The 25,249-nt window shown below is 63.6% G+C and overlaps 1 protein-coding gene across 2 annotated transcripts; it reads left to right on the top strand.

The window, feature by feature from the left end:
- The first annotated feature begins 603 nt into the window (after positions 1-603).
- PLOD1 (procollagen-lysine,2-oxoglutarate 5-dioxygenase 1) lies at positions 604-24,439 on the top strand. Of its 2 annotated transcripts, none has more exons than XM_072751178.1 (19): positions 604-785; positions 7,758-7,849; positions 8,845-8,978; positions 9,308-9,471; positions 10,431-10,543; positions 11,862-11,925; positions 13,283-13,380; positions 14,208-14,309; positions 14,838-14,969; positions 16,370-16,491; positions 17,497-17,601; positions 17,952-18,077; positions 18,282-18,423; positions 19,000-19,113; positions 19,655-19,720; positions 20,183-20,287; positions 21,419-21,565; positions 22,206-22,331; positions 23,573-24,439. In XM_072751178.1, exons 1-19 carry the CDS (start codon positions 710-712, stop codon positions 23,726-23,728), a joined length of 2,184 nt encoding a protein of 727 aa, XP_072607279.1. In that variant the 5' UTR covers positions 604-709; the 3' UTR covers positions 23,729-24,439. The 2 variants fall into 2 exon arrangements, with proteins under 2 accessions (XP_072607279.1, XP_072607280.1); XM_072751179.1 differs by lacking the exon at positions 604-785 and adding an exon at positions 3,560-5,008.
- The last annotated feature ends 810 nt before the right edge of the window (positions 24,440-25,249 follow it).

Here is a 25,249-nt window from a genome sequence, read left to right as displayed (position 1 = left end):
AAGCCTCCCCCGGGCGGCGGGGCGGGGTGGGGGGGGGTGGGAGCGAGAGCGGAGGGGAGCGGGGGGAGGGGCAGCGGGAGCGGAGGGGCGCGCGGGGAGGGGCGCGGGGGGGAGGGGCGCGGGGAGGGGCGGCGCGGGGAGGGGCGCGCGGGGAGGGGCGCGGGGAGGGGAGCGGGGGGAGAGGCGCGCGGGGAGGGGAGCGGGGAGGGGCGCGCGGGGAGGGGCGCGGGGAGGGGCGCGGGGGGGAGGGGCGCGCGGGGAGGGGCGCGGGGAGGGGAGCGGGGGGAGAGGCGCGCGGGGAGGGGAGCGGGGAGGGGCGCGCGGGGAGGGGCGCGCGGGGAGGGGCGCGCGGGGGAGGGGCGCGCGGGGAGGGGCGCGCGGGGAGGGGCGCGCGGGGAGGGGCGCGCGGGGGAGGGGCGCGCGGGGAGGGGCGCGCGGGGAGGGGCGCGGGGAGGGGCGCGGGGAGGGGCGCGCGGGGAGGGGCGCGCGGGGGAGGGGCGCGCGGGGAGGGGCGCGCGGGGAGGGGCGCGCGGGGAGGGGCGCGGGGAGGGGCGCGGGGAGGGGCGCGCGGGGAGGGGCGCGCGGGGAGGGGCGGTGCGACCCCGCCCCCGGGGCGGGCCCCGTGCGTGGCACCCCGGGCGGCCGGCCCCGTCGCGAAGTTTCCAGCCTGCGAGCGCCGCGGGGCCGGCCGGACGCGCCCGACCCGGCCATGCGGCCGCTGCTGCTCCTGGCCCCGCTGGGCTGGCTGCTGCTGGCCGAGGCGAAGGGCGACGCCAGGCCGGAGGGTGAGCGGGGCGGGGCGGGGCGGGGCGGGGGCCGCCCGGGGGCCGCGGGTCTGCACGGGGGTCCGCGCTCCCAGCGGATCCGGCCGCGGCCCCTTGGCCGGGGCTCGCTGGCGACCAGGGCAGACCAGTGCCCCACGCAGCCGGGAGGGGCCGAGGGGCCGTCAGGGGCTCGCGGGGCGCCGGCCCTCCGGGCTGTGCTCTTCCAGGGCGCCCCCCCTTCCCGCTGGGAAACTAAAGTTGGGAGGATTCACCTGCCCCGGAGCCAGGAGGGGCTCCCAGGTGTGTGGCTCAGGGGAGCGCCAGGCCGCACAGCCGCGGGGTGGGGAGGGGCCCGCGAGCCAGGTACCCTGTGGCGAGGCCTCTGTGGCCTGCTCCGCCCCCGCCCCCGCCCCCGCGGGCGGGTCTTACTCCCTCCAGGCCCCGCAGGAGCAAACGGGCTCAGACAGGTGCGCTGACTGCCCAGCGCAGGGCAGCCTTGGATGGCTGGGTGCTGTGCTGGACTCCACGGCTCTTATGGGACCCCCGCCCTGAGTGGGTGCTGCTGCCCTTGGCCACCTCCAGGGCTGCCTGCTGAACCCCTGAGAGCCCCGGGGAGGGTGTAGACTGGGCAACCCCAGGGAAGCGGAGCCACTGGCTGCACCTTCCTCTGCCCTCCTTCCTGGGAACCTGGGAACCGACAGGGCAGGATGGTGGTATAGCAGACCCTACCAGGGGAGGGGATGGGAACCCCCATTTCGGAGTGTCTCCTCGGTCCCAGGTTGTGCCCAAAGCCACACATCTCCCAGTGGTAAAGCCTGTCGTAATTCTAGCCTGCAAAATGGGGGCGATGGTACCCGAGTCCTACCTAGCGCTCTCACCAGGATTCCAAGGGATGAGGCCTGCTGGGGAGGGATCAGCCCATCCTATGCAGGCATGTTCTTCCTTGGACTCAGCACTACCTGCTTTCCTGGAGTATCCCAGCAGGGCAGTACATCAGGTCAAAAAGTCCAGTGAGGGAGGCACTGAGCACAGGGCTGGGCTGGTGGTGTGTGCAAAAGGCCTGTGGCCTGGGCCCACTCGCTGGTCGGGAGCCAGGAGCCCTATAATAGCGTTTGTTTCCTGGGCCTCTCTTCCCCTGCTTCTGCCAGTGTGGCCCCCGTCCACCCCCAGACCATTCCAGGAGACGAAACTCCTGCTGCCCACAAGGAGGCCTACAGAATTGAGTCAGGGGGACCAAATCAGTGGCAGGGCCCCAGGTGCCCTGACCCCAGCAGCAGTGATGGGAGGGGACAGAGTAGACAGGAGGTAGCCCCCACCGAGGGAGGATGCAGGACTCGGTGTGTCGCTGAGACGATCCAGGTAGAGCACCTGGTAGGTAGTGAGGAGGTACTCGACTGAGGTTACCAGACCCGAGCTAATATCAAGCCGCTGTCACGTTGAGGCTCTTTGCTTCCCTTACTCCATTCAGACCCTTTTGATAAGTAAGGAATCATTGGCCCCATTTTGCAGATAGCACGGCCGGGGCCCCCGCAGGTTCAGTACCTGGTCTCCCGTCGCTGTGGGCGGTTGGAGGTGGAGGCGTTGACTGGGGCTCGGATCCACTGCTCATTTCTGCCGACCCCTGCCTGGCGGTGTGGGCCGGGGGGCTGTTGCCTAGAGATGCCGTCCAGAGGAGCCTGCTCCACTTGCTTAGGCCCAGCTGAGGTGGGCCCCTCAGCCGCTGGCCAGGACGGAGTGGGCCCCCTGATTGGTGTCAGGAGTGGGGGACACTCCAGCAGTCCCCGGAGAGGCCAGCGCCTCCCTCCCCTGGTTGGGCCCGGGACGCCCAGCGGTACCAGGTGGCTGGGATGGGGCCACCGCTGAGGAATGTTCCAGCGGGGCAGGTTCAGGGAAGCGCTCCTGGCAGCTTGTCCACCCCTGCAGCCACCCAGACACACACCGCTTGGGCACACGGAGAGAACGAGAGAGTTTTCACTCCCAGCTTAGGGGAGGACACAGGCTCCTCACCTCGGTAGACGCCCAGTCTAGGGGGGAGATGCAACCCTCCTCCCAACGCTGTCCTCTCCCTGGGTTCCCGCCTGTCCCCACAGCCTTGGCTTGGCCCTGGAGAGGAAGGACCATCTGGAGCCCCTGGCGGCCCCCCCCCAGGTCGGTAGGGCGAGGGCGGGGCTTCTGGATCATACTCTCCCACGCGGGGAGTAGAAAGGCCCCAGGAGCAAGGGTGACCCAGCTGGGCGTGTGCACGTGTGTTGGGGGCGTGTCTGAGGAGGACCCGGGGAGTCAGCCTGGGCGCCCTGGGTGCCAAGTGCACGTCTCTGCCACACCCCGTTGATGGCTTCCGTTCCAGTGTTCCAGTTCGAGGCTGGGGTGAGGATGGAGGAAGGGGAAGGGGGAGGAGCTCCGCTCATTGCCTGTCCCAGAGAGCGAGCCTGACCTGCCTGGGCCCCGCCTGGCGCTGCTGGGGGAGGAGAGGCCCGGCTGCGGCGGAGCCCCCAGCGCCCCCTGGGACCCCAGGGAGGTGACTTCCTGTGCCCGCAGGCCCCCGCACCCGGGACCCCTCGGCCCGCACATGTCCTCCCCTTGGGGACGTTCCCTGTGCCGAGGCCTGTGTGGCCGCGGCCGGGCCCTGCGCTCAGCACCTCCCAGACACGAGCTCCTCCAGTGGTCGCCAGTCTCTGGAGCAAGGAAGGTACCGCCGCTGTCATGACCCCATTTCACAGATGAGGCTGTCAGGCCGCGCTGGGCCCGGTGCGGCCCTGGGTGTCAGGGAACCCCGCCTGTCGTCGCCCTGGGCCGGGTGCCTGGCTCCTGACCGCGGAGCGTCCACGCTGCGGGTGCCGGCGTGGGTGCCGGGTGGGTCCACAGCATTCCAGAATGCCGCACGGGGAAATGGGGACGTGGGGGACACGGGCGTGGGGAACTGCAGCCCATTCGCTTCCTGTGTCAAGCTTCCATGACCTTCGGCAGCAGGGGCATTACTTAGCCTCTCTCTGCCTCAGTTTCCACACCTGCACAAGGGGGGCAGGAACATCGCTGCCCCGGGGCTGTGGATGGCTACGTGTGAGAATGAATGTAACACACTTTGCGTGGCACGTGGCGTCTAGTACGGGCTCACCGGTGGCAGTGCCTACTGGACTCCCCTCCCCGGGCCGGGCCCCCCGAGGCCAGACAGTGCACACCCAGACATCCTGAGTCACACCCAGTCCCAGCCATAGGGAGGGGGAGGGAGGCCAAGGAAATGAAGATGTCAGTGTGGCCTGGGAAGGGAGAGGGGCAGGTCTGTGCTGGTGCGTCACCCGCTGGGCACCCCGACGCCGCACCGGGGAAGGGGAGGAGATGATGGGGGCTTCCTGGAGGACTAAGGCCTCTTGATGAGAAGGGACAAGGGGATGGGGCGAAGGCTGGGTTAGTGAGGCAGCTGTCGTGGGGTGAGCTGTGCTGCGAGGTAACTCCAGGGTCCCTTGGGGGCAGGGCCTGCCGATCATCCTCTGGCTGGGACACCCCCCTTGCCCCCTGGGACCTGCATTGGAGCCCAGAGTCAGGACCAGGGATGGCCAGGATGAGAGGTTTCCACATGTGGCTGGCCTCAGAAATCACCTGGGAGCAGTAGGAACAATCCCGCCTCCTGGGCCCATGTGAGACCCCGGGCCGAGGCCCTGGAGTCTGAGGTTCACAGCCTCCCTTGTGATGCTGTCACGCAGGCGGGATTGGGACGCTCCGGACCGGGTGGGTGATCTGGTCGGGTCCTCGGCCGGGGAGGCAGGTGCTAGATTTGTTCAGGCCCCAGGGGCGCACCTGCCACCATCCGGGGACACAGAAGGGGTAGGCTGAGCGGGTGGGGGTCCAGCGTGGCCTGCTGTCCTCTCCGCCACCTCAGCTGCGGTTTCTTCGGACGGACGGGGAGGCAGCCAGCTGGTCCCTGTCCAGGCCTGGGCGGTGTGTGCAGAGGTTAAGAGAGGGGACTCTGGATCCAGGCTTCTGTGTCTACATCCTGCTGCTGCTACTTCCTGGCTCCCTGGGGCAAGTTACTCACCATGTCTGAGCCTTGGTTTCTTTTTTTTGTTTCTTTTCTTTTCTTTTTTTTTTTTTTTTTAAAGATTTTATTTATTTATTCATGAGAGAGAGAGGCAGAGACAGAGACAGAGGGAGAAGCAGGCTCCCTGCAGGGAGCCCGATGGACTCGTCTGGGACCCCGGGATCATGCCCTGAGCTGAAGGCAGCCGCTCAACCACTGAGCCCCCCAGGTGCCCTGAGCCTTGGTTTCTAAGCGTAGAGTTGGGGGCAGGGGTGAGGGGTTAGGACCAGTAAAGTGCTTAGAACAAGGTCCAGCGTGTCGAAGGTGTTGGTAGAGGTGAGCCACTTTGTACGGTTATTTGGTAGAGGGGACTCCGGAGAGGAGCCTGGAGACGCCCGCCGGTCCCCTCGGCCCTCCCGCTGCAGCCTGACTCCGGGAGCCCTGATCCAGCATCTTTCACAGACACACATGCTGGCTTTTTCCATCCATGAAATGTGACACTCTTCCTGTCGCTCTGCAGTCTGTGCCAGGGACCGGAGGGCCTCCAAGCTGGCGACTCTCCCCTCCTCACTTGGGGGGACACTTCACCATCCTGGGAAGAGCTCACATGTGGGCAGCACCCCTGTCTTGGCCCCTGGGGTCTGGGGGGAGGCCTCCCCTCTACACCTGCCTGGTGAATCCCTCCCCCTTGCTCCCCAGGTCCCTGGGCCCACTTCCAGTGGATTCCTGCCAGGACCTGCTGGGCCGCCCCCTGCCCTGGGGCCAGCGCCTGCCTAGCTCTGCCGCTCAGCCAGCTCCCCCCCACACCCCCCACGGGACCCCTTTGTTCCTCCAGCCCCGGCTCCTCTTGCTTTCCCAGAGTCGGGTGTATGGGAAGGCCTGACGAGCCTGTGTTGGCCTGGCCACCGGGTGTGTCCGTTCACCCAGAAAAGCATCAGGTCCCGGAGCCCAGCGAGCAGCAGTGAGTGCGGCAGAGCAGGGGAGGGGGTGGGTCCTGCCTCTAAGGGCAGGAGAGAGGGCAGGAGAAATCTGAGAAGGCTTCATAGAGGTGTTGACAGGGAAGGGGTGTCACTGTCACTGGTCTTGGGACCCGGAGGAAGATTAGAGAAAGGGGAGAGAGCAGGAGGGAGTGGGGGTAGAAGGCGAGGAGCCCGCGATGGTAGGGTCTTGGGCCTGCTCGGTGGAGGAACCGAGTTGGCACTCGGCCAATCAGGGAGGGCCTTGAATGCCAGAGCAAGGTGTTTGCCTCTCAGTGATCAGGACCAGTCCGAGCTCGTAGCAGGTGCCAGCAGCCCAGCAGCCCAGCGGGGTATCTGCAGGCCCGATCTCACTGAATTAGTCCGGCTCCTTGAGGTCTCCCCATATCCACGGTCTCGGTTACCTGCGGACGACCATGGTCCGGCAGCAGATGAGCCTCCTTCTGAGGAGGCATCAGTACCAGCCCGACTGTCATGGTGCTGCATTCACCTCACCGCGTCTCATCGTGTAGGGTTGCTTGGTTTTTGGTTTTGTGATTTTTTTTGAGAGAGAGAGAGAGAGTGCGTCCCCACGCACACGCGCAGGGTGGTGGCAGAGGGAGCGAGAAGCAGATGCCCCGCCGAGCAGGGAGTTCAGCAAAAATGACTCAGGGCTCGATCCCAGGACCCCAGGATCTGGACCTGAGCCAGGGGTAGATGCTTAACCGACTGAGCCACCCAGGTGCCCGTGCAGGGTATTATTATTTTATTTTATTTTATTATTTTATTTTTTTTAAGATTTTATTTATTTATTCACGAGAGACACATGGCAGAGGGAGAAGCAGGCTCCATGCAGGGAGCCCGATGTGGGACTTGATCCCAGGACTCCAGAGTCATGCCCTGGGCTGAAGGCAGGAGCTTAACCGCTAAGCCACCCAGGGATCCCTTATTATTCTATTTTATATTGCAAACCGCTTACTGTGTCGAATTTATAGTAACTTTCTCATAGGTGTGTTCATATAGGAGAGAGCCTCGTATACATGGGGTCTGGAACTGTCTGCGGCTTTGGGCATCTACTGGGGTCTTGGGATGCGTCTCCCGTAGATAAAGGGGGGACTACTGTACTGTTGGGTTTTTTTCTTTTTTTTCTTTTTTTTTAAATAGTCTCTATGCCCTGCATGGGGCTCAAACTCATAACTCCCTAGATCAAGAGTCCTGTGCTGTACTGACCAGACCCCCCTACTGTACGATCATCGTCCCTATTGTAAAGGTGGAAAACGGGAGCCCAGAAAAGTCAGGGCTTGTCCGAGTTCACAAAGCTGGGATTCAACCAGGCAGGCCAGCTCCGGAGCCTTTGCCTCTCAGGTAACACAGCGTCAGATGGTGGTCTGGAAGGGACTTTCCCAGGGCTCCCCGAGATGCAGCCTGGGAACTTGTTTCCAGCAGGTTCTATTGCAGAGGTGAAGCCTGAGAGAGGTCTCTCGTGAAAAGGCTCGTGGAGTTGCTCTGGTCAAAGCTTAGGATTTCAAGTCGGTTCCTGCGGGGGGTGAAGTCCCAGGAGGCTCAGCAGGGAAGACCGCTGGGCTCGGTCAGCAGTGTGTGCCCGGGCCTAGGCGCGGAGAGCGGTGGCTGGCCCTGCGCTCGGCCCCAGCTTCGGCCGGAGAGATCCTCCTGGTGGTCGGTGTTCGGGGCCAGTCCTTGCCTCGGCCCTGGTGCGAGGCCAGAGGCCCCTGGATCCACTGAGACCCAGCCCCCCGATGCTAGGTCCAGGCGCCTCCTGTCCTGCTGGTCAGTTCCCAGCTGGACGCTCCCTGCAGGAGCCTCGGAAGACCCTGGTTCCGTCCCAGCTCTGTCATTAACCACCTGGGTGACCGTCGGCACGTCCTTCCTACCTGGGCCTTGGGCCCTTGTCTGTAATGCGTGGACGTGAGGACACATCCTTCCGGGACTTGACACATCTGGGAGCGAGCACCTCCTCTCCCCTCCTCCTCTCCTGCTCACCACCCCCTTGTCTGTCCGTAGACAACCTGTTAGTCCTCACGGTGGCCACGACGGAGACCGAAGGGTTCCGGCGCTTCAAGCGTTCAGGCCAGTTCTTCAACTACAAGATCCAGGTAAGGGGTGCCCGGGAGTGGGGGAGTCCAGGAGCCGAGTTTTTGCCCTTCGCAAACTGGGGGCCATGGGGAAGCTTCTGGAAGCCGGAAAGATGAGGATGGGTTAGGAAAACCAAGAGGGGGAGAACACAATCAAAATCTGGGTGGTGCTGGAGCTGGGAGTGTGGGGGGAACTGAGACAGGAGGAGGCTGTGGGGTCACTCATGTGAGGGGGTGTGGCTGGTAGGAGGCAGGGCCTGGGAACCAGCATCTCCACCAACACCCCCGGGTGTCGTCTGGACACCTCAGCCGTGTAAACACTGCTGTAAAGAAACACGGGCCAGGGCCAGTCCCCCTGGCGTCTTCTGTCTGCCGTGTCTGGGGCTTAGCCCTGCAGGGAGACTCCCCTCCTTGCGGCCAAGTGCCTCCTTCAGTCAGGCACAGTGCTAGGCGCCCAGGATAAAATGATGGAGGAGGCAGACGGTGACACTGTCTACACAGCTTGTGATCGAGTGGTGTTCAGCCAGAAAGAAAACAGATTAGCACACATGAATGCGGGTTGAAGCAGAGGGCTGCTTCAGGCATAGCTGGATCTAGGGGTTCAGGCTGCATGGTAAGGGCTTTTTCCTTCCATCTCTGGGTCCTGTCTTGTTGGTCTTCATTTGCAGACACGCGCTCTCCGCCACCAGCCAGACCCTCGTGCCCCAGCTTCCCAACCTTAGCAGAACTAGACCTCCTTTCCTTCGTTCAAATTGCAGAGTCTCAGGGGAGACGCTGATAGGCCATAGGCTTAGGTCACAGGCCCAAACCCTCTGGGAAGGATGGTCAGGTCACGCGACCCAGCCCCCGCGCCCAGCCTGGTCAGCCTCACTCACTGTAGGGTGCTGTCCCCTCAGCGTAGGCAGGAGATGCTGGATAGACGGCGGCAGGCGTGGTCACTGTACCGGTGGGGGTGGAGGTGGGGCCTCAAGGTAGATCTTCGCCAAAAGCCCATGTGAAGGGGCCTTTCTGTGCAGGCACTGGGCCTGGGGGAGGACTGGACCGGGGAGAAGGGGACGTCGGCAGGCGGAGGGCTGAAGGTCCGGCTGCTGAAGAAAGCTCTGGAGAAGCACGCGGACAAGGAGGACCTGGTCATTCTTTTCACAGACAGGTAGGTGGCTGGGGGCTTCTGGGTAGAGAAATGGAATATTCTAGAATGAGGCCCTTGTGGGATGGCGGGGGTGAGGGGGGATCGCAATCTAAGGTTGCCTGCAGGTTTAGGGGGGCTGGGAGCCCAGAAGAGACCATGCCCTTTGGTGGTGAGAAGACGGGCAAGGGGGCCTGCCCGGGTCGGGTGAGCCGTTCTTCGAGTGTGACCAGCACACGGTGGGGTGGAAACGCTGCGGGCCTGGCCGGCGGCGACAGGTAGCTTGGGACGCGGCGGCCCGTGAGCCCCTGCCCACCTCTGCCCTGCCCCCGCTCTCCCCACTGTGGCCGCAGCTACGACGTGGTGTTCGCGTCGGGGCCTCGAGAGCTCCTGAAGAAGTTCCGGCAGGCCAGGGGCCAGGTGGTCTTCTCGGCCGAGGAGCTCATCTACCCAGACCGCAGGCTGGAAGCCAAGTACCCGGCCGTGTCGGACGGCAAGAGGTTCCTGGGCTCTGGAGGTGAGGAGTCGGGGGTGCAGGGGTCCTTCGGCCGCCGTCAGGACCGCCCCGCTGCAGTCCACCTCGTCTCGTAAACACCCACAGCCACCTGCACGAAGCTGGGGCACCCCGAATACCCTCCCTCGGCCCCCGACCCCCGGCCCATGGGCTGGTCACCCCACTCCCACTTGCGAAGACCTCTTGGCTGCACCCTTGGCCCCACTCCCTCGGTCCCTGCCTCACCCGGCCGTTCGGGGTCGCCCCTGGCCGCCTTGCCAGCTTTTGTCCTCGCCCCTTCCCGTTCCTTCCCTGCCCGGCAGCCAGGTGCAAATCCATGTGCATCGCTTAGTGGTTTCCCACTGCGTGGGGATCAGTCTGCATTTTATCCTGGGTTCCTCCGTCTGCCCCCCGGGTTCCTCTGTCTGCCCCCCGCAGCCTCGGTTTCCCATTGGCCAGGAGAGTGTGCCCAGTCGGGGAGGCCTGGTCCCGGCCCAAGGCTGGCGGTGCCCCCCCCCACCCCCTTCTCTCCTCACCCGTCTGCACCGTGGCCAGGGGGCTGTGTGCACTTTTCCCTGTAAGCCACAGGCGCCGTGGGACCCTGGCCCAGCCTCTGCCTTTCTCTGGGCCACGTTTCCCAGATAAGTGTAGGCAGGGGGCTGCAGGCCTGTGCCCCACCAGCTCTGCCCCCGGGGACTGCTGGCCCAACCCACCCCCTCACCACCTACATGGTGCCTGGCACCCGAGCTGTGCGGATCAGTGGGCACCGTTGACCCTGTGAGCTCAGCGGGAGCGTGTCACCGGGTGGCATTAGCTGGCAGGTGCTTTTAGTCTCTAGACGTCAGTCTCACCTCAGTCCGGGAGGACTTCTCAGGGGAGGTAAAAGAGTGGGAGGTGAACGAGAGCGGATGCCAGGAAGAGGCGCCCGACTTAGGGCCTGGAGGCTGAGTGCCTGTCTCTGTGTGTCCTCCACCAACCCGCAGGCTTCATCGGCTATGCCCCCAGCCTCAGCAAACTGGTGGCCGAGTGGGAAGGCCAGGACAGCGACAGCGACCAGCTCTTTTACACCCAGATCTTCTTGGACCCTGAGAAGAGGGTGAGGGGCAGCAGGGAGGGCTAAGGAGTGGGGGCGGGGGAGGGGAGCTGTGGCATCTCGATGCTGGACCTTGATGCCGGGTGGGAAGCAGGGCCCCCGGGGCCTGGGCATCGACACCCCGTCTATCCGTTCCCCGATTCCCCGCTGTATCCAGTGGCCACTTATTAGGTGCCTGTGTGAGACGCTGTCCGGTGCAGGGCAGGGGCGTGGCCGTGAACGAGACGCTTAGGGTCCCCACCTTTGTGGACCCTCAATCCGGGAGGCGGGAGCATAGGACCTCGTGTTTGTAGTGATGGTGTTGAAAGGAACCGACGGGCTGAGTTGCCCCCACCACCCCGCCCGGGGGCTTCTGGGGGGCCTGTGAGGTCTTGGCCGGACCTGTGCCCCGACCTCTGAGCCTGTCTTGAGGAGAGGTCATTGAGGGGACTGAGGATGGTGTGTCCGGACCAGTGTCGCCCCAAACCAGCCAGTGTCCTCTGGGCGGCAGGGAACTCAGGGAGTTCTTTTTTTTTTTTTTTTTTTAACATTTTTAAAAATTTAAATTCAACTTACCAACATATAAAACTCGAGTCCTTGAACGGTCCGGATTCCTGGGTTCTCGCCTGCTTATCCCTCAACCCCCATCAGCTCTGTGCTGTGTGAACTAGGGCGAGTCACCTTCCCTCTCTGGGCCTCGAAGCGTTTGGACTTGCGCAGTAGAAATGTGAACTTTTAAACTCCGTCCTTCCTCCTCCTTCCTCTTTGCCTCCAATGACGTCACTTGCAGAAGTCCAGGGATGAGGGCCGAGCCTAGCGTGCCACTTGCCTTCCTTGGCCTGGCCCAGGGCTCCGTGGGGCCCAGCTGAGTCTTGAAGACGCAGCTTTCTGTTGGAGAGAACAGGGGACCTCGGGGCCGGGCTCCTGGGGTTCGAATGCCAGCGTAGCCAGTTATTAGCTGTGTGACCTTAGGCGAGTTATCCAACCTCTCTGTGCCTTGGTTTTTTTAAATCTGTGAAACATAGGGACAGCGGTACTTTCCCGTAAGGGTGTTGTGTGGATTTAATTAACTAATGTACCTGCAGTACTTCGTGATTGACAGTAAAGCAAAAAACTAGCACCTGTTACGGTGATTGTTCTACTTGAACCGGCTGTTTCCTTAGATACCTTCCGATTCCGAAAGTCCCCCGTTCCCTGCGAATAGAGCCACTGCACCCGTAGGTCCCAGGGCTCCCGGCTGCCCTGGTATGACAGGGAGAGGAAGTAGCAGAAGTGGGAGGGCAGGCTCCCCACCCTCGGCCAGGCCCGTCCCTGCTGCAGCCTGGTGTCCTCTCTCCTGCAGGAGCGAATCAACATCACCCTGGACCACCGCTGCCGTATCTTCCAGAACCTGGATGGAGCCTTGGGTGAGCAGCCCCACGGGGCGGGGGTATCCTGAGGGGGATGCCAGGAAGGAAGTGAGGATTCCAGGTAGGACCTGGACCCGAGGAGGAGGAGGAGGATGGGCTGGTTCCTGCATGGCTGCTGTGCCAGGAGGTCGCCTGCTGCATCCCGAGGGCCCCACCTGGATGTCCCAGGGCAGAGCTCTGTTTCTTTGGGGTCGAGGAAGGAGGGCCCAGGGGTCACTCTAAGAGCCTGCGGGATGCTGACGCAGGGGGCAGCTGCTCGCTGCGGGTACCTGCCCCTGCCCCACAGCTGTGGTTCTTACAGGTGGGCCTGCTTCCCTTCCTTCTTGCCCTCCCACTGCCCAGGTGAAGGCTTCCTGGGCTCTCGTGGGGGCTGGGCTGACGGGAGGGCGATGGGTGGCTTGGGAAGTGGAGAGGGTGCCCAGTCCTTTAGAACCAGAAGCACCCTTGGGCCAGCCCTAAACCCATGACTGCTCATGACATTCCTTGGCCTGTCTTCCTGGGTGACCTCGGGCAAGCCTCTCTCTCTCTCTCTCTCTCTCTCTCTCTCTCTCTCTCGAGCTCAGTTTTCCCATCTTTAGTTGGGTCCAATCGCTGATTGGTGATTTTATGGGGTAGATGGAATCTTACTTTTTGTAAAATCTAATGAGCACTATGGCTCCCTTCTTGGGACGGTGCAGAAACATCGGCACCCTTCTGTCTGTGGCTCCCGGGACTGCACGGACATACGTTTAGAAGCCGAGTCCTGAGCATCTCTTGGGGGAGCGAGGGCCCCCTCGCATGATCACCCACACAGAGGGCCTCCCTCCCGGCGTCTTCCAGGCCTCTGATGAGAGGCCCCTCTGCCTTTATACCTGTCGGGCAGGGGACAGGCGGCTTCTCCTGCTGTCTCACGGGGTCAGAGCAAGGGGGTTAGGTCCTCCAGAGGAGCTCTCTCCACCGCACAGGATCTGCCCCCGACCCTGCCCCAGACTTCCACGTGGGCCGGGGTGTTCTCCCTGCCGCTCCACCCGCCTCCCAGAGGAGCTGCCCCCGGGCCCTGTGCCTGGGCTTCTCTGAGCTCTCGCAGGACCTGGGATGTTTCAGGTCTCGCTGTGTCCTGTCCCCTGCTTCCGGCTCAAAGAAGTTCTCACAGTAAATCCTAGGGACTGCCGTGGGGTCCGCGCTCCCCATGGGCAGGCGTGATGCTAAGTGCTTGCCCCACACGGAACCCTTGCACTCCTACCCCCATTTTACAGATGAGGAAATGTGGGGCTCGAAGAAGCGCTATAACCCCGAGCACGCCCCAAGCGGGAACTAGGATCTGAACCCGGCCCCGGGCCTGATGCTGGGTGTGTCTGTGCTCTCTGATCCCCAGATGAGGTCGTGCTCAAGTTTGAGATGGGCCACGTGAGAGCGAGGAACCTCGCCTACGACACCCTCCCGGTCCTGATCCATGGCAATGGGCCCACCAAGGTAGGGAGTGGCCCCAGCCCCTGGGGGGAGAGAGGGGGCGGCCAGAGGCCCAAGTGTGCTCCACCGTGAGCCCACAGCTTCTCCCTGGGGGCAGAGCCACCCCCTGCCTCTGTTCTCACAGCTGAGTTCAGCGTGGTGCCTTGTCTCCTTGCTATGGCTGTGATGGTCCTCCCTGCTCAACCTCGGGGCGCAGAGGAGGTCCCTGTCCCCAACTGGGCCTCCGCTGGGCTGCCCCAGGCATCCATACCCCGTCATCCCAGGGCAGACTTGTTTCTTCATGCATCAAATGTTTACTGAATATTTGCAGCAGGACACAAGGCACAGTCAGTGCTGAGCAGCACAGACTGGTTCCTGTGCTCCTGGAGCTCAGAAGGGACTGGGTGCAGGCCAGACCCCGTGGGGCCTGGGGGGCCAGCCCTGGCTCACAGCACACTGCTTCAGGTGTGGTCTGCGGCCCCCTCCGTGCCCCCACCGGGTCAGAATCACGCGGCCCAGAGAGAACGGGGGGAGTGTTGAAGCAGATCTCCCGACCCCACTTGGGAGCCGCTCAGTTGGACTCTCCGGGCTGCCGAGGGGGCGTGGGGGGGACAAGCCGTCTGCATTGGCTCCAGGCAGACCCAGAGACTAAGGGGTGTCAGGGTGCCGGGTCCCACCTCTGCCCTCAGAGCAGCTTTGGTGATCTCCAAAGGGAACGGAATGTTCCCTGCAAAACCTGCTGCAAATAAAGTCACCTTCCTGCCCCCAGGGGCGAGGGGGACGTGACTCAGTGGTTACAGATGGGAGGGGCCGGCCCGTATCCCGCGTCTCAGACCCCGTGTCTCCTGCAGCTGCAGCTGAACTACCTGGGCAACTACATCCCGCGCTTCTGGACCTTTGAGACGGGCTGCTCCGTGTGTGACGAGGGCCTGCGTAGCCTCAGGGGCATTGGGGTACGGCTGCCAGACAGGAGGGGTCCGAGCCCCTTGGGCGGGGAGAAGACTGTCTTTGGCGGGAAGTAAAGGGCTCACCTTTCTGTCTGGGGTTCCGTCTTCCTCTTCACCCCGGCACCTCCTCTTGGAGGCCTTCTCCGCTTACATGTGCACCAGCTCGCACCCCCCTCCCCTCCCGGCCATGCCAAGTCCTGGCTCCTTCAGCCTGAGTCGTCTCCCACAGGCCTGTCACCTCACCGACCTTCCTCCTCGTCTGTAGCTCACTTGAGAGCCGAGCCAGCCGGGCTCTCCGCCAGCGGGCCGGCAGCTGGTCCCGGATCCAAGTCTAGGCTCAGTCTGCCTGGCAGGGGCCTCCTCCTGCTGCTTTCTGCTCCCTGCCTCGGCCTCCCCCTGCCTCCCCCACGCCCCGGCCTAGGCCCCTCTCCTGCGAAGTCTGCACCCCTCTGGCTCTGCCTCGGGCTCCCTCCGGCCACCCAGGGGCTCAGCGGTGGGCCTGGCCAGACCCTGTGCCGCCCGGTCCCTGTGCAGGAGGAAGCTCTGCCCACGGTGCTGGTCGGCGTGTTCATCGAACAGCCCACGCCATTCCTGTCCCTGTTCTTCCGACGGCTGCTCCGCCTCCACTACCCCCGGAAGCAGATGCGGCTTTTCATTCACAACCACGTGAGTAGAAGCGCTGCCTGGGTGGCGTGTGGCTCAGGCGAAGGCCCAGGCTCACCGGGTGGCCTGAGGCACCCGAGCACTCGCGGCAGCGCCACCACCTGGGCCGAGTGGACGCGGTGGGCAGTGGGCGGTGTCCCCGGATGGCCTGACCTGAGGCCGACTGGCTGGGCTCCAATCCCAGCGCCGCTGCTCGCATGGGCTGCGTGACCTTGGGTGCCTTCCTCCACTTGTCTGTGCCTCAGTTCTCTCATCTAGGTAGGGGTAGGGTAGTGCCGACCGCGTGGGCCCTTGGGACATGGGTGCCCACCACGGGTGGGGAGGCGCATGATAGGCGCCCCTAGCCGGCAGCATGGGCGCGGGTTCTCTCCCTGCCTCATCCGTCCCTCGTGATTTGGTTCCCAGGCAGATTGGTTTCCATTCCCTGCGTCCCTCCTGGGGAACTGGGCAGGGCCCTGCGCCTGCTGCTCTTGGGAGAGGCCCCTCCGTCCCTCCCTCTCCTTCCCGCTACATAAAGTCCCACCTCAGCCTTTGCTTACCCCAGTTTCCCTAACTGGGGCACCAGGCACACCCTCCAGTCCTCCCGATTGCCAAGGTTGCTTCTCTTCCTTAACGTCCTCTGGGCCGCCCCAGCTGGTGTCACCCCTTCTGAGACCTCTCAGCCCCAAGGGGCTGCACCCCACGCCCAGGGCCCCACGCGTGGCCCCACCTGGGTCTCAGATGTTCACTCAGCTGTGCTGCCTGGAAACAGGGAGAGGGTGTGGGCCCGGCCCCGGGAGGCTCCAGCTTCCCTGCAGACATGAAACAGGGCACCCCTGAGGGGTGACTTTGTGACTTGGCGCAGCGGAAGAGAGCCGTCACCGGCGGCCTTTGAGGTCTGTCCGTGTGCTCCGTCTGACTTGTCAATGTCTGGCAGTGACCCTGTGGGGGAGGGCAAGTGGCTTGTTCCAGACCACGCAGCTAATGGTAGCAGAGCCGGGCTTTGCTCTGGATCCTGGGTTTGGTTCTAAGGATCCTGCTCCTTCTGCTTTCCCATCCAAGGAGCCCGGGTGTGGGCTCTTGTTTTGCCACGTGCGGGGTCACCTGGAGCATTTTGCACTGAGGCAGCTTCCTGGGCCACACTCTGGACCAGAATGACTCTGCATATGGGGCCTGTGGGGTTGGGGGTACTGTCCCCAGTGACGGAGGGTGGGCCTGGCCTGATCAGGGGAGGGTGGTCAAGGGTGGCTGGGGACGGGCGCTCTGGGGAGAGGGGCTGGCAGGGGCAGAGGTCTGGAGTTAGGAAAGCCCGTGTGCGGTGCGTGCCGGGCATGAAGGGGAGCGGCCTGCAGTAGCTGAGGGTGCTGTGGTCCTGGGGGTGGGACCTGTGTTCCCTTCATCACCTTCCCACCCCCTACCCCTAGGAGCAACACCACAAGGCTCAGGTGGAGCAGTTCCTGGCAGAGCATGGCAGCGAGTACCAATCCGTGAAACTGGTGGGCCCCGAGGTTCGGGTGGCAAATGCTGATGCCAGGAACATGGGCGCGTGAGTTGGGGGCCAGCGCGCCATGGTTGTCTCCGGGAATGGGAGGGGACTGGGTGGGGGTGGCCGTGGTATCAGGAGCATCACACCAAGAGACAGGCATTGAGAAGCTTGCGTGTGTCCCCAGCAAGTCCCTGCCCCCCCTCGCCTCAGCATCCCCATGTGTCAAATGGGGAAATGGTCTCTGCCCTGCTGACCCGGGGGCTCCTGGGTGGGGCTGAGCGGTGTCATTTGGGGCAAGGAGAAGTCAGAGAAAGACGAAGAACCGCGGGGCCAGAAGTGGGTAAATGCTGACAGACCATCTCTGATTTTTCCCTTATTACTCAAACGAGTAGAGTAATCCGTGTTGGCCGTGGGAGGACGGGCCCAGCCGGGGACGGGAAGTGGCTCAGCCCTGTGCTGGCGGCGCCACGGCCGTGACTGTGCCCCCACATTATGTACGGACGCTGCAGTGTGAATTTCGTGGGGCTTCTGCATCACTTCGTTTCATTTTCACCCTCCAACCATTTAAAAACGTCAGATGGTCCTGAGCGCATGAGCCGCCCGACCCCAGGCGGCGGGCTGGCTTTGGACCACGCACTGGTTTGCGCAGCCCCGGGCCAGACAAAAAGAGCACGTGTCTGTAAGGCTTTGGGTCCGGGGAACCAGACCGTGCTTCCAAAGGGCAGGACCCGGTGGCGCCCCGGCCCGGGGCAGCGTAGGGACCTGTCGGGGGCTATGCTGTCCCCAGCACCGCAGTTTGCAGGGCACCTGGCGCCAGTGGCTGAGTGAGCTCTGGGGGTTCATCTTCTGGCCTCGCAGCTCAGGGTTTGGGTCTCAGGGCCCGGGGGCTGCGGGTCCCAACCTCACCGGGCGGGCCTGAGCCCTCTGAAGACCCTTGGCTGGGCTCCCTGAGCTCGTGGAGGGGGCGGGCCTGGGAGCACGGCCGCCGGGCCGCTCCGGGACCCTGGTCGGGGAGAGGCTAGCGCCAGAGCCCCAGCCGCGCTGACCCGGGGACCCGGCCTGCAGGGACCTGTGCCGACGGGACCGGGGCTGCACCTACTACTTCAGCGTGGATGCTGACGTGGCCCTGACTGAGCCTAAAACCCTGCGCCTGCTGATCGAGCAGAACAAGTGAGGCTGGGGGTGCCCACGGCCAGCAGGCAGCCCCTCCGAGCCCACCCTGCTTGCCTTCTCTGCCTTCACCTGGGGCCCCCACCCTGGGCTGGCCGCAGCCCTGCACCCCCGCCTCGGTCCAGCCTGTTCCCCCCTCGCTGCCACCCCTCCCGCCTCTGCTCGGCTCCCGCTGCCCGTCGCAGGGGCCCCCTACCAGCTGGCCAGACCCCGCTCCAGGCCCCACCCCAAGGGGCTGGCGGGTTGAAAGGTGTCCTCTCCATCCCTGACCTGGTCGGATCTGCCCCAGGTGCCCTGGGCGGGGGGCAAGGGGCGCAGAGGGACTCCCACTGAGGTGCTCCCTTCCTCAGGAACGTCATCGCGCCATTAATGACCCGCCACGGGAGGCTGTGGTCCAACTTCTGGGGCGCGCTGAGCGCAGATGGCTACTACGCCCGCTCCGAGGACTATGTGGACATCGTGCAGGGGCGGCGTGTGTGAGTACCTGCGGGATGGGGACCCCTCATCTGTCTCCCCCAGTGGACCTGTCCCTGTTGCCCTCGAGTTCCTGCTGGACCCGAGGCCGGGGAGACACACAGAAGGACTTCCCGACAGCTGTCCTGGACCCGGGCGCCCTCCCAGCCTGTGACTTCCCCATCCCCCAGCCTGTGGTCCCCTCCATCTTCCTCTCTCGTCCTCAGTGGCGTCTGGAACGTGCCCTACATCTCGAACGTCTACCTGATCAAGGGCAGTGCCCTGCGGGCCGAGCTGCAGCACACGGACCTGTTCCACCACAGCAGGCTGGACCCCGACATGGCCTTCTGTGCCAATATCCGGCAGCAGGTCAGCCCGGGCTGCGCAGTAGGAGGCCGTCTCGATGGGGAGGTGTCTCTGTTGCCTCACACCTGGAGATGCCAGGGCCTGGGGCGTGGGGGCACCTGGGACGCCAGGCGTGGGAGCCGACCCTTGGGGTCTTGGGGACCTTGGGGACCCAGTTTCTGCACCCATCTGCTTTATTTACATTTTCACCAGGGCCGGAAAAAACTAAACTTTCCACCTAAATACACTCCAGGTGCCCAGGAGACACCCTGCCCTACCGGCTGTGCCCCACCCAGCGTGTCCCCGCGGTTACCCTTTCAAGGTGGCAGCGTGGTGACATTTCGCCAGACCCAAAACTTGAGGACCGGACGCCATCCTTTGCTTTTACACATTTGTTCTTCGTCTCCGTCCGGTCCTCCGGGAAACCTTCCTTGATTGTGCCCCTCGTCAGGCCTGGGCTGGGTGCTGGGGAGATGAGATGGGGCGACCCTCACGCGGTTCCGTGACCGCCAGCTTCCCGGGCAGGGGAGGCTGCAGCCGAGCCTTCGGGGGGCGTGCGTGGGGCTGGGGGCGAGTGTGCATCCGGCCTGTTCTCCCCAGGATGTATTCATGTTCCTGACCAACCGGCACACCTTTGGCCACTTGCTGTCCCTGGACAGCTACCAGACCAGCCACCTCCACAACGACCTGTGGGAGGTGTTCAGCAACCCCGAGGTGAGGCTCAGTTGGGTGGGCGGCGGGGGAAGGGACCCCAGTGACTCTGCGGTGGCGGGGGGCCTCCTGCACTGCTTGAGAAGGGCTGGCGCCCCTGGGGCCACCCTGGGGACAGAGCTGCGTTAGGGTGAGGAGGGGAGGGCCCTGCAGAGGCAGCGCCGTCTAGTGGCGGAGGAGGGAGCAGGATGAGGTCCTGACCTGTGGTGACTTGGCTGAGCCTCTCCGTCTTTGGGGCCCCCGTTGTCCCTTAAATGGGTACGCTGCCCCAGCCTCGCTCGCTGCGGGGGGGTGGGGGCCATGAAAACCAGAGCGAGAGCAAGTGTGGACAGCATTCCTAGACGTAGTGAGCCTGTGGCACACACATGCACACACGTGTAGGTTCACGTGCAGACCCAGTTCTCACGGGCACACAGTCACCCTCGTCACACGGGGCCCTGGGGGAGGAACCCCCTCTTAGAGCATCTCGTGGAGCTGGGCAAGGGGTGAGTCCCGCTGGCCCAGGCCGGGCCTGAGGAGCCCAACTGCCCTCCCCACCCTCCAGGACTGGAAGGAGAAGTACATCCACGAGAACTACACCAAAGCCCTGGCCGGGAAGCTGGTCGAGATGGTAAGGACGGGGCACCTCTAGGATCTGCTGAGGGGGATGAAGGGCAGAGGGAGGAGACCGCTGCCCCAGGGGAGGACGGGAGGCACCACTGGGTGCTCGGGCTGCGCTTGGGCAAGAGAAAGGGTAGTAGGATGGCCCTCCTGCTGGTGCTTCCCAGCCGGAGTCTGCAGGGGCCTTGGGACCTTGGGTTTCCCCTGCGACCCAGGCGAGGAGGAAAGACATCCCCGAATGTGCTCTCCACTGTGGGCCAGGGGCCAGTAGCCAGAAGCTGCGGGGCCTGGAGCCTGTGAGGGGCCTCGGCCTGGAAGGGCTGGCGCCCAGCTCCACAGCCTTCCCCGTGAGCGGCTCCCCGACCAGGCTGCGGGGAAGGGCCTGGGCTGCATGGGAGGCCTTGCCCCGGGGGGCCGGAGGAAAGGGCAGCGGGGCCCTCGGGACCTGGCACTGAGTCCCCGCCCTCCCCAGCCTTGCCCAGACGTCTACTGGTTCCCCATCTTCACGGAGACGGCGTGTGACGAGCTGGTAGAGGAGATGGAGCACTACGGCCAGTGGTCTCTGGGAGATAACAAGGTGGGGTGGTGCTGGGGCTCAGGGCCTCCGCACACAACTGCCCTCGGGGCGCTCTTCCCTGAGCTGGCCAGCCTCTCTGGGGCTCTTTGGATGGGGGCCCTGGCACTTAGGAGTCTAGGGGCATGGGATGGAGCGGGGGTCTCTAAGCTGCCTTCACCCTCAGTTGCTAGGTTTCCAGTTCCTGTTTCGTGATTAGGATGATTTAGTTTTTCCTTCACCAGACTGAGTGTGTAACGGGGGAGGGAGGAGCCGCTGTGGGATGAGGGAGGGTTGGGAACATCCCTGCCACACTCATCAGAAAGCAGAAACAAGTGGCTTGTGGGCTTGAGAGGCTGTGTGTTCCCCGGAGGAGGAATCCTGCACCTGTGCTCATCCTGGAAAGTGCAGGGGGGGAGGGCAGAGGGGGCCAGGAGGGAGCCGGGAGGGAGAATCTTGAGCAGATTCCACTCCATGCTCAGCGTGGAGCCGGACCTGGGGCTCGATCCTACAACCCTGAGGTCATGACCTCACCCACTGAACGCCCCAGGCACCCCAAGTTCAGGGAGCATTTTTAAATTCCTTTTTTTTTAAAATTTATTTTTTATTTTTTTATTTTTTTATGATAGTCATACAGAGAGAGAGAGAGAGGCAGAGACACAGGCAGAGGGAGAAGCAGGCTCCATGCACCGGGAACCCGATGTGGGATTCGATCCCGGGTCTCCAGGATCGCGCCCTGGGCCAAAGGCAGGCGCCAAACCGCTGCGCCACCCAGGGATCCCCTTAAATTCCTTTTTTTTTTTTTTTAATTCCTTTTTTAAAAAGATTTTATTTGAGGGATGCCTGGGTGGCTCAGTGGATGAGCATCTGCCTTTGGCCCAGGGCGTGACCCCAGGGACCCGGGATCGAATCCCACATCGGGCTCCCTGCGTGGAGTCGGTTTCTCCCTCTGCCTGTGTCTCTGCCTCTCTCTCTCTGTATCTCTCATGAATTAATAAGATCTTAAAAAAAAAAGATTTTATTTGAGAGGTAGAAAAAGAGCGCGCGCGCGCGCAGCCCCGAGCAGCAGGGAGGGGCGGAGGGGAGGGAGAAGCAGGCTGCACCCCCGCGGACTCTCCGAATCCCGCTTACCACGCCCTCCTTGGTCACCTCCAGGACAACCGCATCCAGGGCGGCTACGAAAACGTGCCGACCATCGACATCCACATGAACCAGATCAGCTTCGAGCGGGAGTGGCATAAGTTCCTGGTGGAGTACATCGCCCCGATGACGGAGAAGCTCTATCCGGGCTACTACACCAGGGTGGGTGCGCCCCTGAGGCAGCGGCTATGGGGTGGCGGGGGCGGGAGCGGGGTGGCAGCGGGAAAGCAGAGAGCGCAGTCCCTCTCTGCTCCAGGGAGAGGCCTGAATATTTGGTCTCCAGGTGGGAGTGAGGCCTCCCCCCATGATGGGGGGTGGGTGGCAGCTTCTGGAAGAGTCCAGGGTGGGGGCAGCCCACCTCGTCACCCCCCTGACTCCTCCCCCACGTCTTTAAATCCCGCCTCTGCGATGCCTTCCTCTGGGGCTCTCCACTGAGCACCTGGCGCCTGCCCCTTTGGCTTTCCCCCTCCTTCCTTCCCTGTCACTGCCTCACACACAAGTTTTCTCCAGACACCTGCTTCCACCTGCCTAGTAGCCACCGAAGGTTGTCAGGGTTAGATGCAGTCCCTCCCCCTCCCCCTCCCCCTCCCCCTCCCTTCCTTCCCATCCTTCTGTCTGGTCCTCGCCCTGCACATTTTTTCTGACAGCCTCCCCGGGTCCAGGCACTGGGGAGCGCAGTGTGAAACCTGCCCTCGGGGTGCCAGCGTCCGTGAGGCCAGCGGGGGGGGGGGGCCCTTCTGTGCACCCCTGCCTCTCCCACTCTTCAGCGGCCCCCCTCTCTCTCCCGCTCCCCCCGACACAGGCCCAGTTCGACCTGGCCTTCGTGGTCCGCTACAAGCCCGACGAGCAGCCCTCGCTCATGCCGCACCACGACGCCTCCACGTTCACCATCAACATTGCCCTGAACCGGGTGGGCGTGGATTACGAGGTGAGCAGCTCGCAGGGCGGCTGAGCAGGCCCCGGGGCTCCGGGGCCCAGCACCTGAGAGCCCGAGAGATGGGGTGCTGCTGGGCTGCGGGAAGGGGAAGGCCTCTGTGCTGTCGGGAGGGAGGGAAGGAGAGGTCTTTAGATGCAGGGGCACAGGAGGTCAGAGGTCAGGCTGCGTGGACCTGGGGCCCACCCGCCAGCTCTGGGGCCTCAGGCATGTCCCTTAGGCTGTCAGTCTGCTGGTGTCTTAGACGGGGAAACGTAGAGCGCCCTGCGTAGATGCTGCGAGAATCCCATGAGCTCGGGGACGCTCAGTAAGCACCCAAGGCTGAGAGCCGTTCGTGGTGAGGAGTTTAGGGTGTCTGTAATTCTTGGAAGCGAGAGGGCTGCTTTGAGAATGGGGGGACCGGGTCAGTCCAGGTGTGGGGCTCAGGCTTGTGGCTGGAGGAGAGAGCTGGGGAGACCAGGAAGATGTGGCGGGGAGAGGGCACAGTTCCGGGGACCTCAGGCCCCCACGGGAGGCCCTTGGGTGTGACTCATTCACTTATTCCCTCCATGAGCTGCTGTTTCTAAGTGTTTCGAGGACTCAGGCCTGGGCTGGCTGCGGCGAAACACACTCGTACAAACACCTCTCACATTTTTGAGAGTTCACCATGTACGAGGGGCTCTCCTAAGGGGACAATTTTGTCCTCTCCACCCCCGGGGGACATTGGCAATATCCGAAGACATTTTCGGTTGTGAAACTGTGGGGGTGCTGCTGGCAGCTAGCAAGGAGAGGCCAGGGTGCCCAGGACAGCCCCCCAGCAAGAGAGTTACCCGGCCCCCGGCGACGAGGGCTGTACAACAGCACACACGTGCTTAGTACCACCGAGCGGCACACTTAGAAAATGTTCCCAACGGGAAAGTTTATGCCACGTGTTTTTTGGCCCAATGGAAAAAAAAAAATCTTCTGGCCACAGATGTCCACACAGTGCTGAGGCTGAGAAACCAGGCCCTCAGCTCCTACCTTGTCTCATCTCAGTGAAGCCTCATGACCCTGCGAGTTTCCCAGAGGGGGAACTGAGGCCCGGATTGGTCACAAAGTAAAGCACGTCACCGATGTGTGCCCGAGGCTGCCTGGCTCCAAGGCCCGCGCTGTCCCTGCAGGGCCGCTGGGCTGCCTGGGCTTGGAGGGGCTCAGACGGCGGTGGGACGGGGGGCAGGGCCCGGCCTCGGGTAGGACTGACGCTTCCCGTCTTCCAGGGCGGGGGCTGTCGGTTCCTGCGCTACAACTGCTCCATCCGAGCCCCACGGAAGGGCTGGACCCTCATGCACCCCGGGAGACTCACGCACTACCACGAGGGGCTCCCCACCACCAGGGGCACCCGCTACATCGCCGTGTCCTTCGTTGACCCCTAATTGGCCGGGCCGGGCCACCTTGGACCTCTGCTCTTTGCCAACAACCACTGCCCAGCAGCTCCTGGGGCCCCGTGCTCCCAGCCTCCAGGCTCCTGACCTCCATCCACTGCTCTCGGAGTCGCCGTTGGAGAGATCTGGCCCCCAGCCAGAGGCGGAGCCCGCCCCCTCGGCTGGGGCTTCCCTGGTGCTCCGGGCCCAGCCTACGGAGACACTGTTCCTGCTCATCCCTCCGTAGCAACTCGTCCTCTCCCACCCGTCTTCCTGAAAGGCCCAGGCCTCTTCCTCTGCTTCTTCCGTGGGCGGGACTCGAGCGGAAGGGGGGCTCAGCCAGCTGCCCAGAGAGCCCTAGGGGTGAGAAGGCGGCCCCCAGCTTCTCCCAGCAGAGCTGCAGCCCCAGGACTTCTGCTCCAGGCTTGGGGCAGACACAGAGACCTGGATCAGACTCCAGCCCCTGCCCCGCCCCCTGGGGCTGCTGAAGCCCCTTCCTCCATGGCTCCCATCATGGGAGCGAACGTTGTTCCCTGGAGATGATGACTCAGAAAATCTCCCGGGAGACTGGACAGCCGTCATGCCACAGCTCCATCCTCCGCGTGGGGGGAGGGAGTGCGACGTGCACGCACTGCAGTGGATCGCCCTGTCCCGGATGCCCCCGGAGAGAGGGACAGACAGTCGGAAATAGGAGAGTTTCTATTAAAGGTCATTCAAACCACAGAGTTGGGAGATCCTGGGGGGGGACCGGAGGGGGGGGGCGAGTGTGCACGTGTCAGGGCGAGTATGTCCACAGGGAGGTGTTTAAGAGCCTCCCTGGCAAAAAAAAAAAAAAAAAAAAAAAAAAAAAAAAAAGAGCCTCCCTGGCAAGGAAGGCTGTGTCGGCACTCTTGGTGACTTGCATTTCCCAAACGCAGTCGTGTGTGTCCCCGTGTCATTCGTGTATTCCGCAAAGCCTTACACGCAAGCACGGTGCTGGCCGCTTGGGGTGCGATCGGCGCCAAGTGCTCCCTCCTCCCTGGAGCCTCTGCTGACCACCCTCCCCGCAAACAGGCCGGAGAGCAGAGCACTCCTGGTGGCCCCCGCCGCGCCCTGCACAGACTCCCGGGCACTGATGACGCCTCGGGCGCCTACTAACGGGGCGTGTGTCGTCGCTGCGCCGCGGGCTGGGCGTTGCCGTTTCAGGCACCCCGGGCTGCGGACCGGCCGGGCCGGGGCTTTCGTAGGCGAGGCCTGTGGGCTCGGGGAAGCCGAGGAAGCTCACAGAAGCCCGTGGTGAGGGACAGCGGTTTGAATATGATTTTGCCAGAAGTCTGGTCCCTCCACACACACACACACACCCCGGCCCTGCAGTCGGCAGTGGGGACGAATCTCCACCGCAGCTCGGTTCACAGTGACTCCGTGATAAGTGCCCGGTGGCTGGAAAACCTGCTGCGCGTCGCGGGAAGCACCAGTGTTTTCTGCGATGCTGCGCCTCTTCGCTGAGGTGATTTCTTTCCCCAGGGGATATTTGGCAATATCTGAAGTCATTTT

The sequence above is a fragment of the Vulpes vulpes genome, chromosome 2 (assembly GCF_048418805.1).
Source record: "Vulpes vulpes isolate BD-2025 chromosome 2, VulVul3, whole genome shotgun sequence".
Taxonomy (NCBI): domain Eukaryota; kingdom Metazoa; phylum Chordata; class Mammalia; order Carnivora; family Canidae; genus Vulpes; species Vulpes vulpes.
Note: the sequence above shows the minus strand (reverse complement) of the source record. Positions and strands in the feature narration are given on the sequence as shown.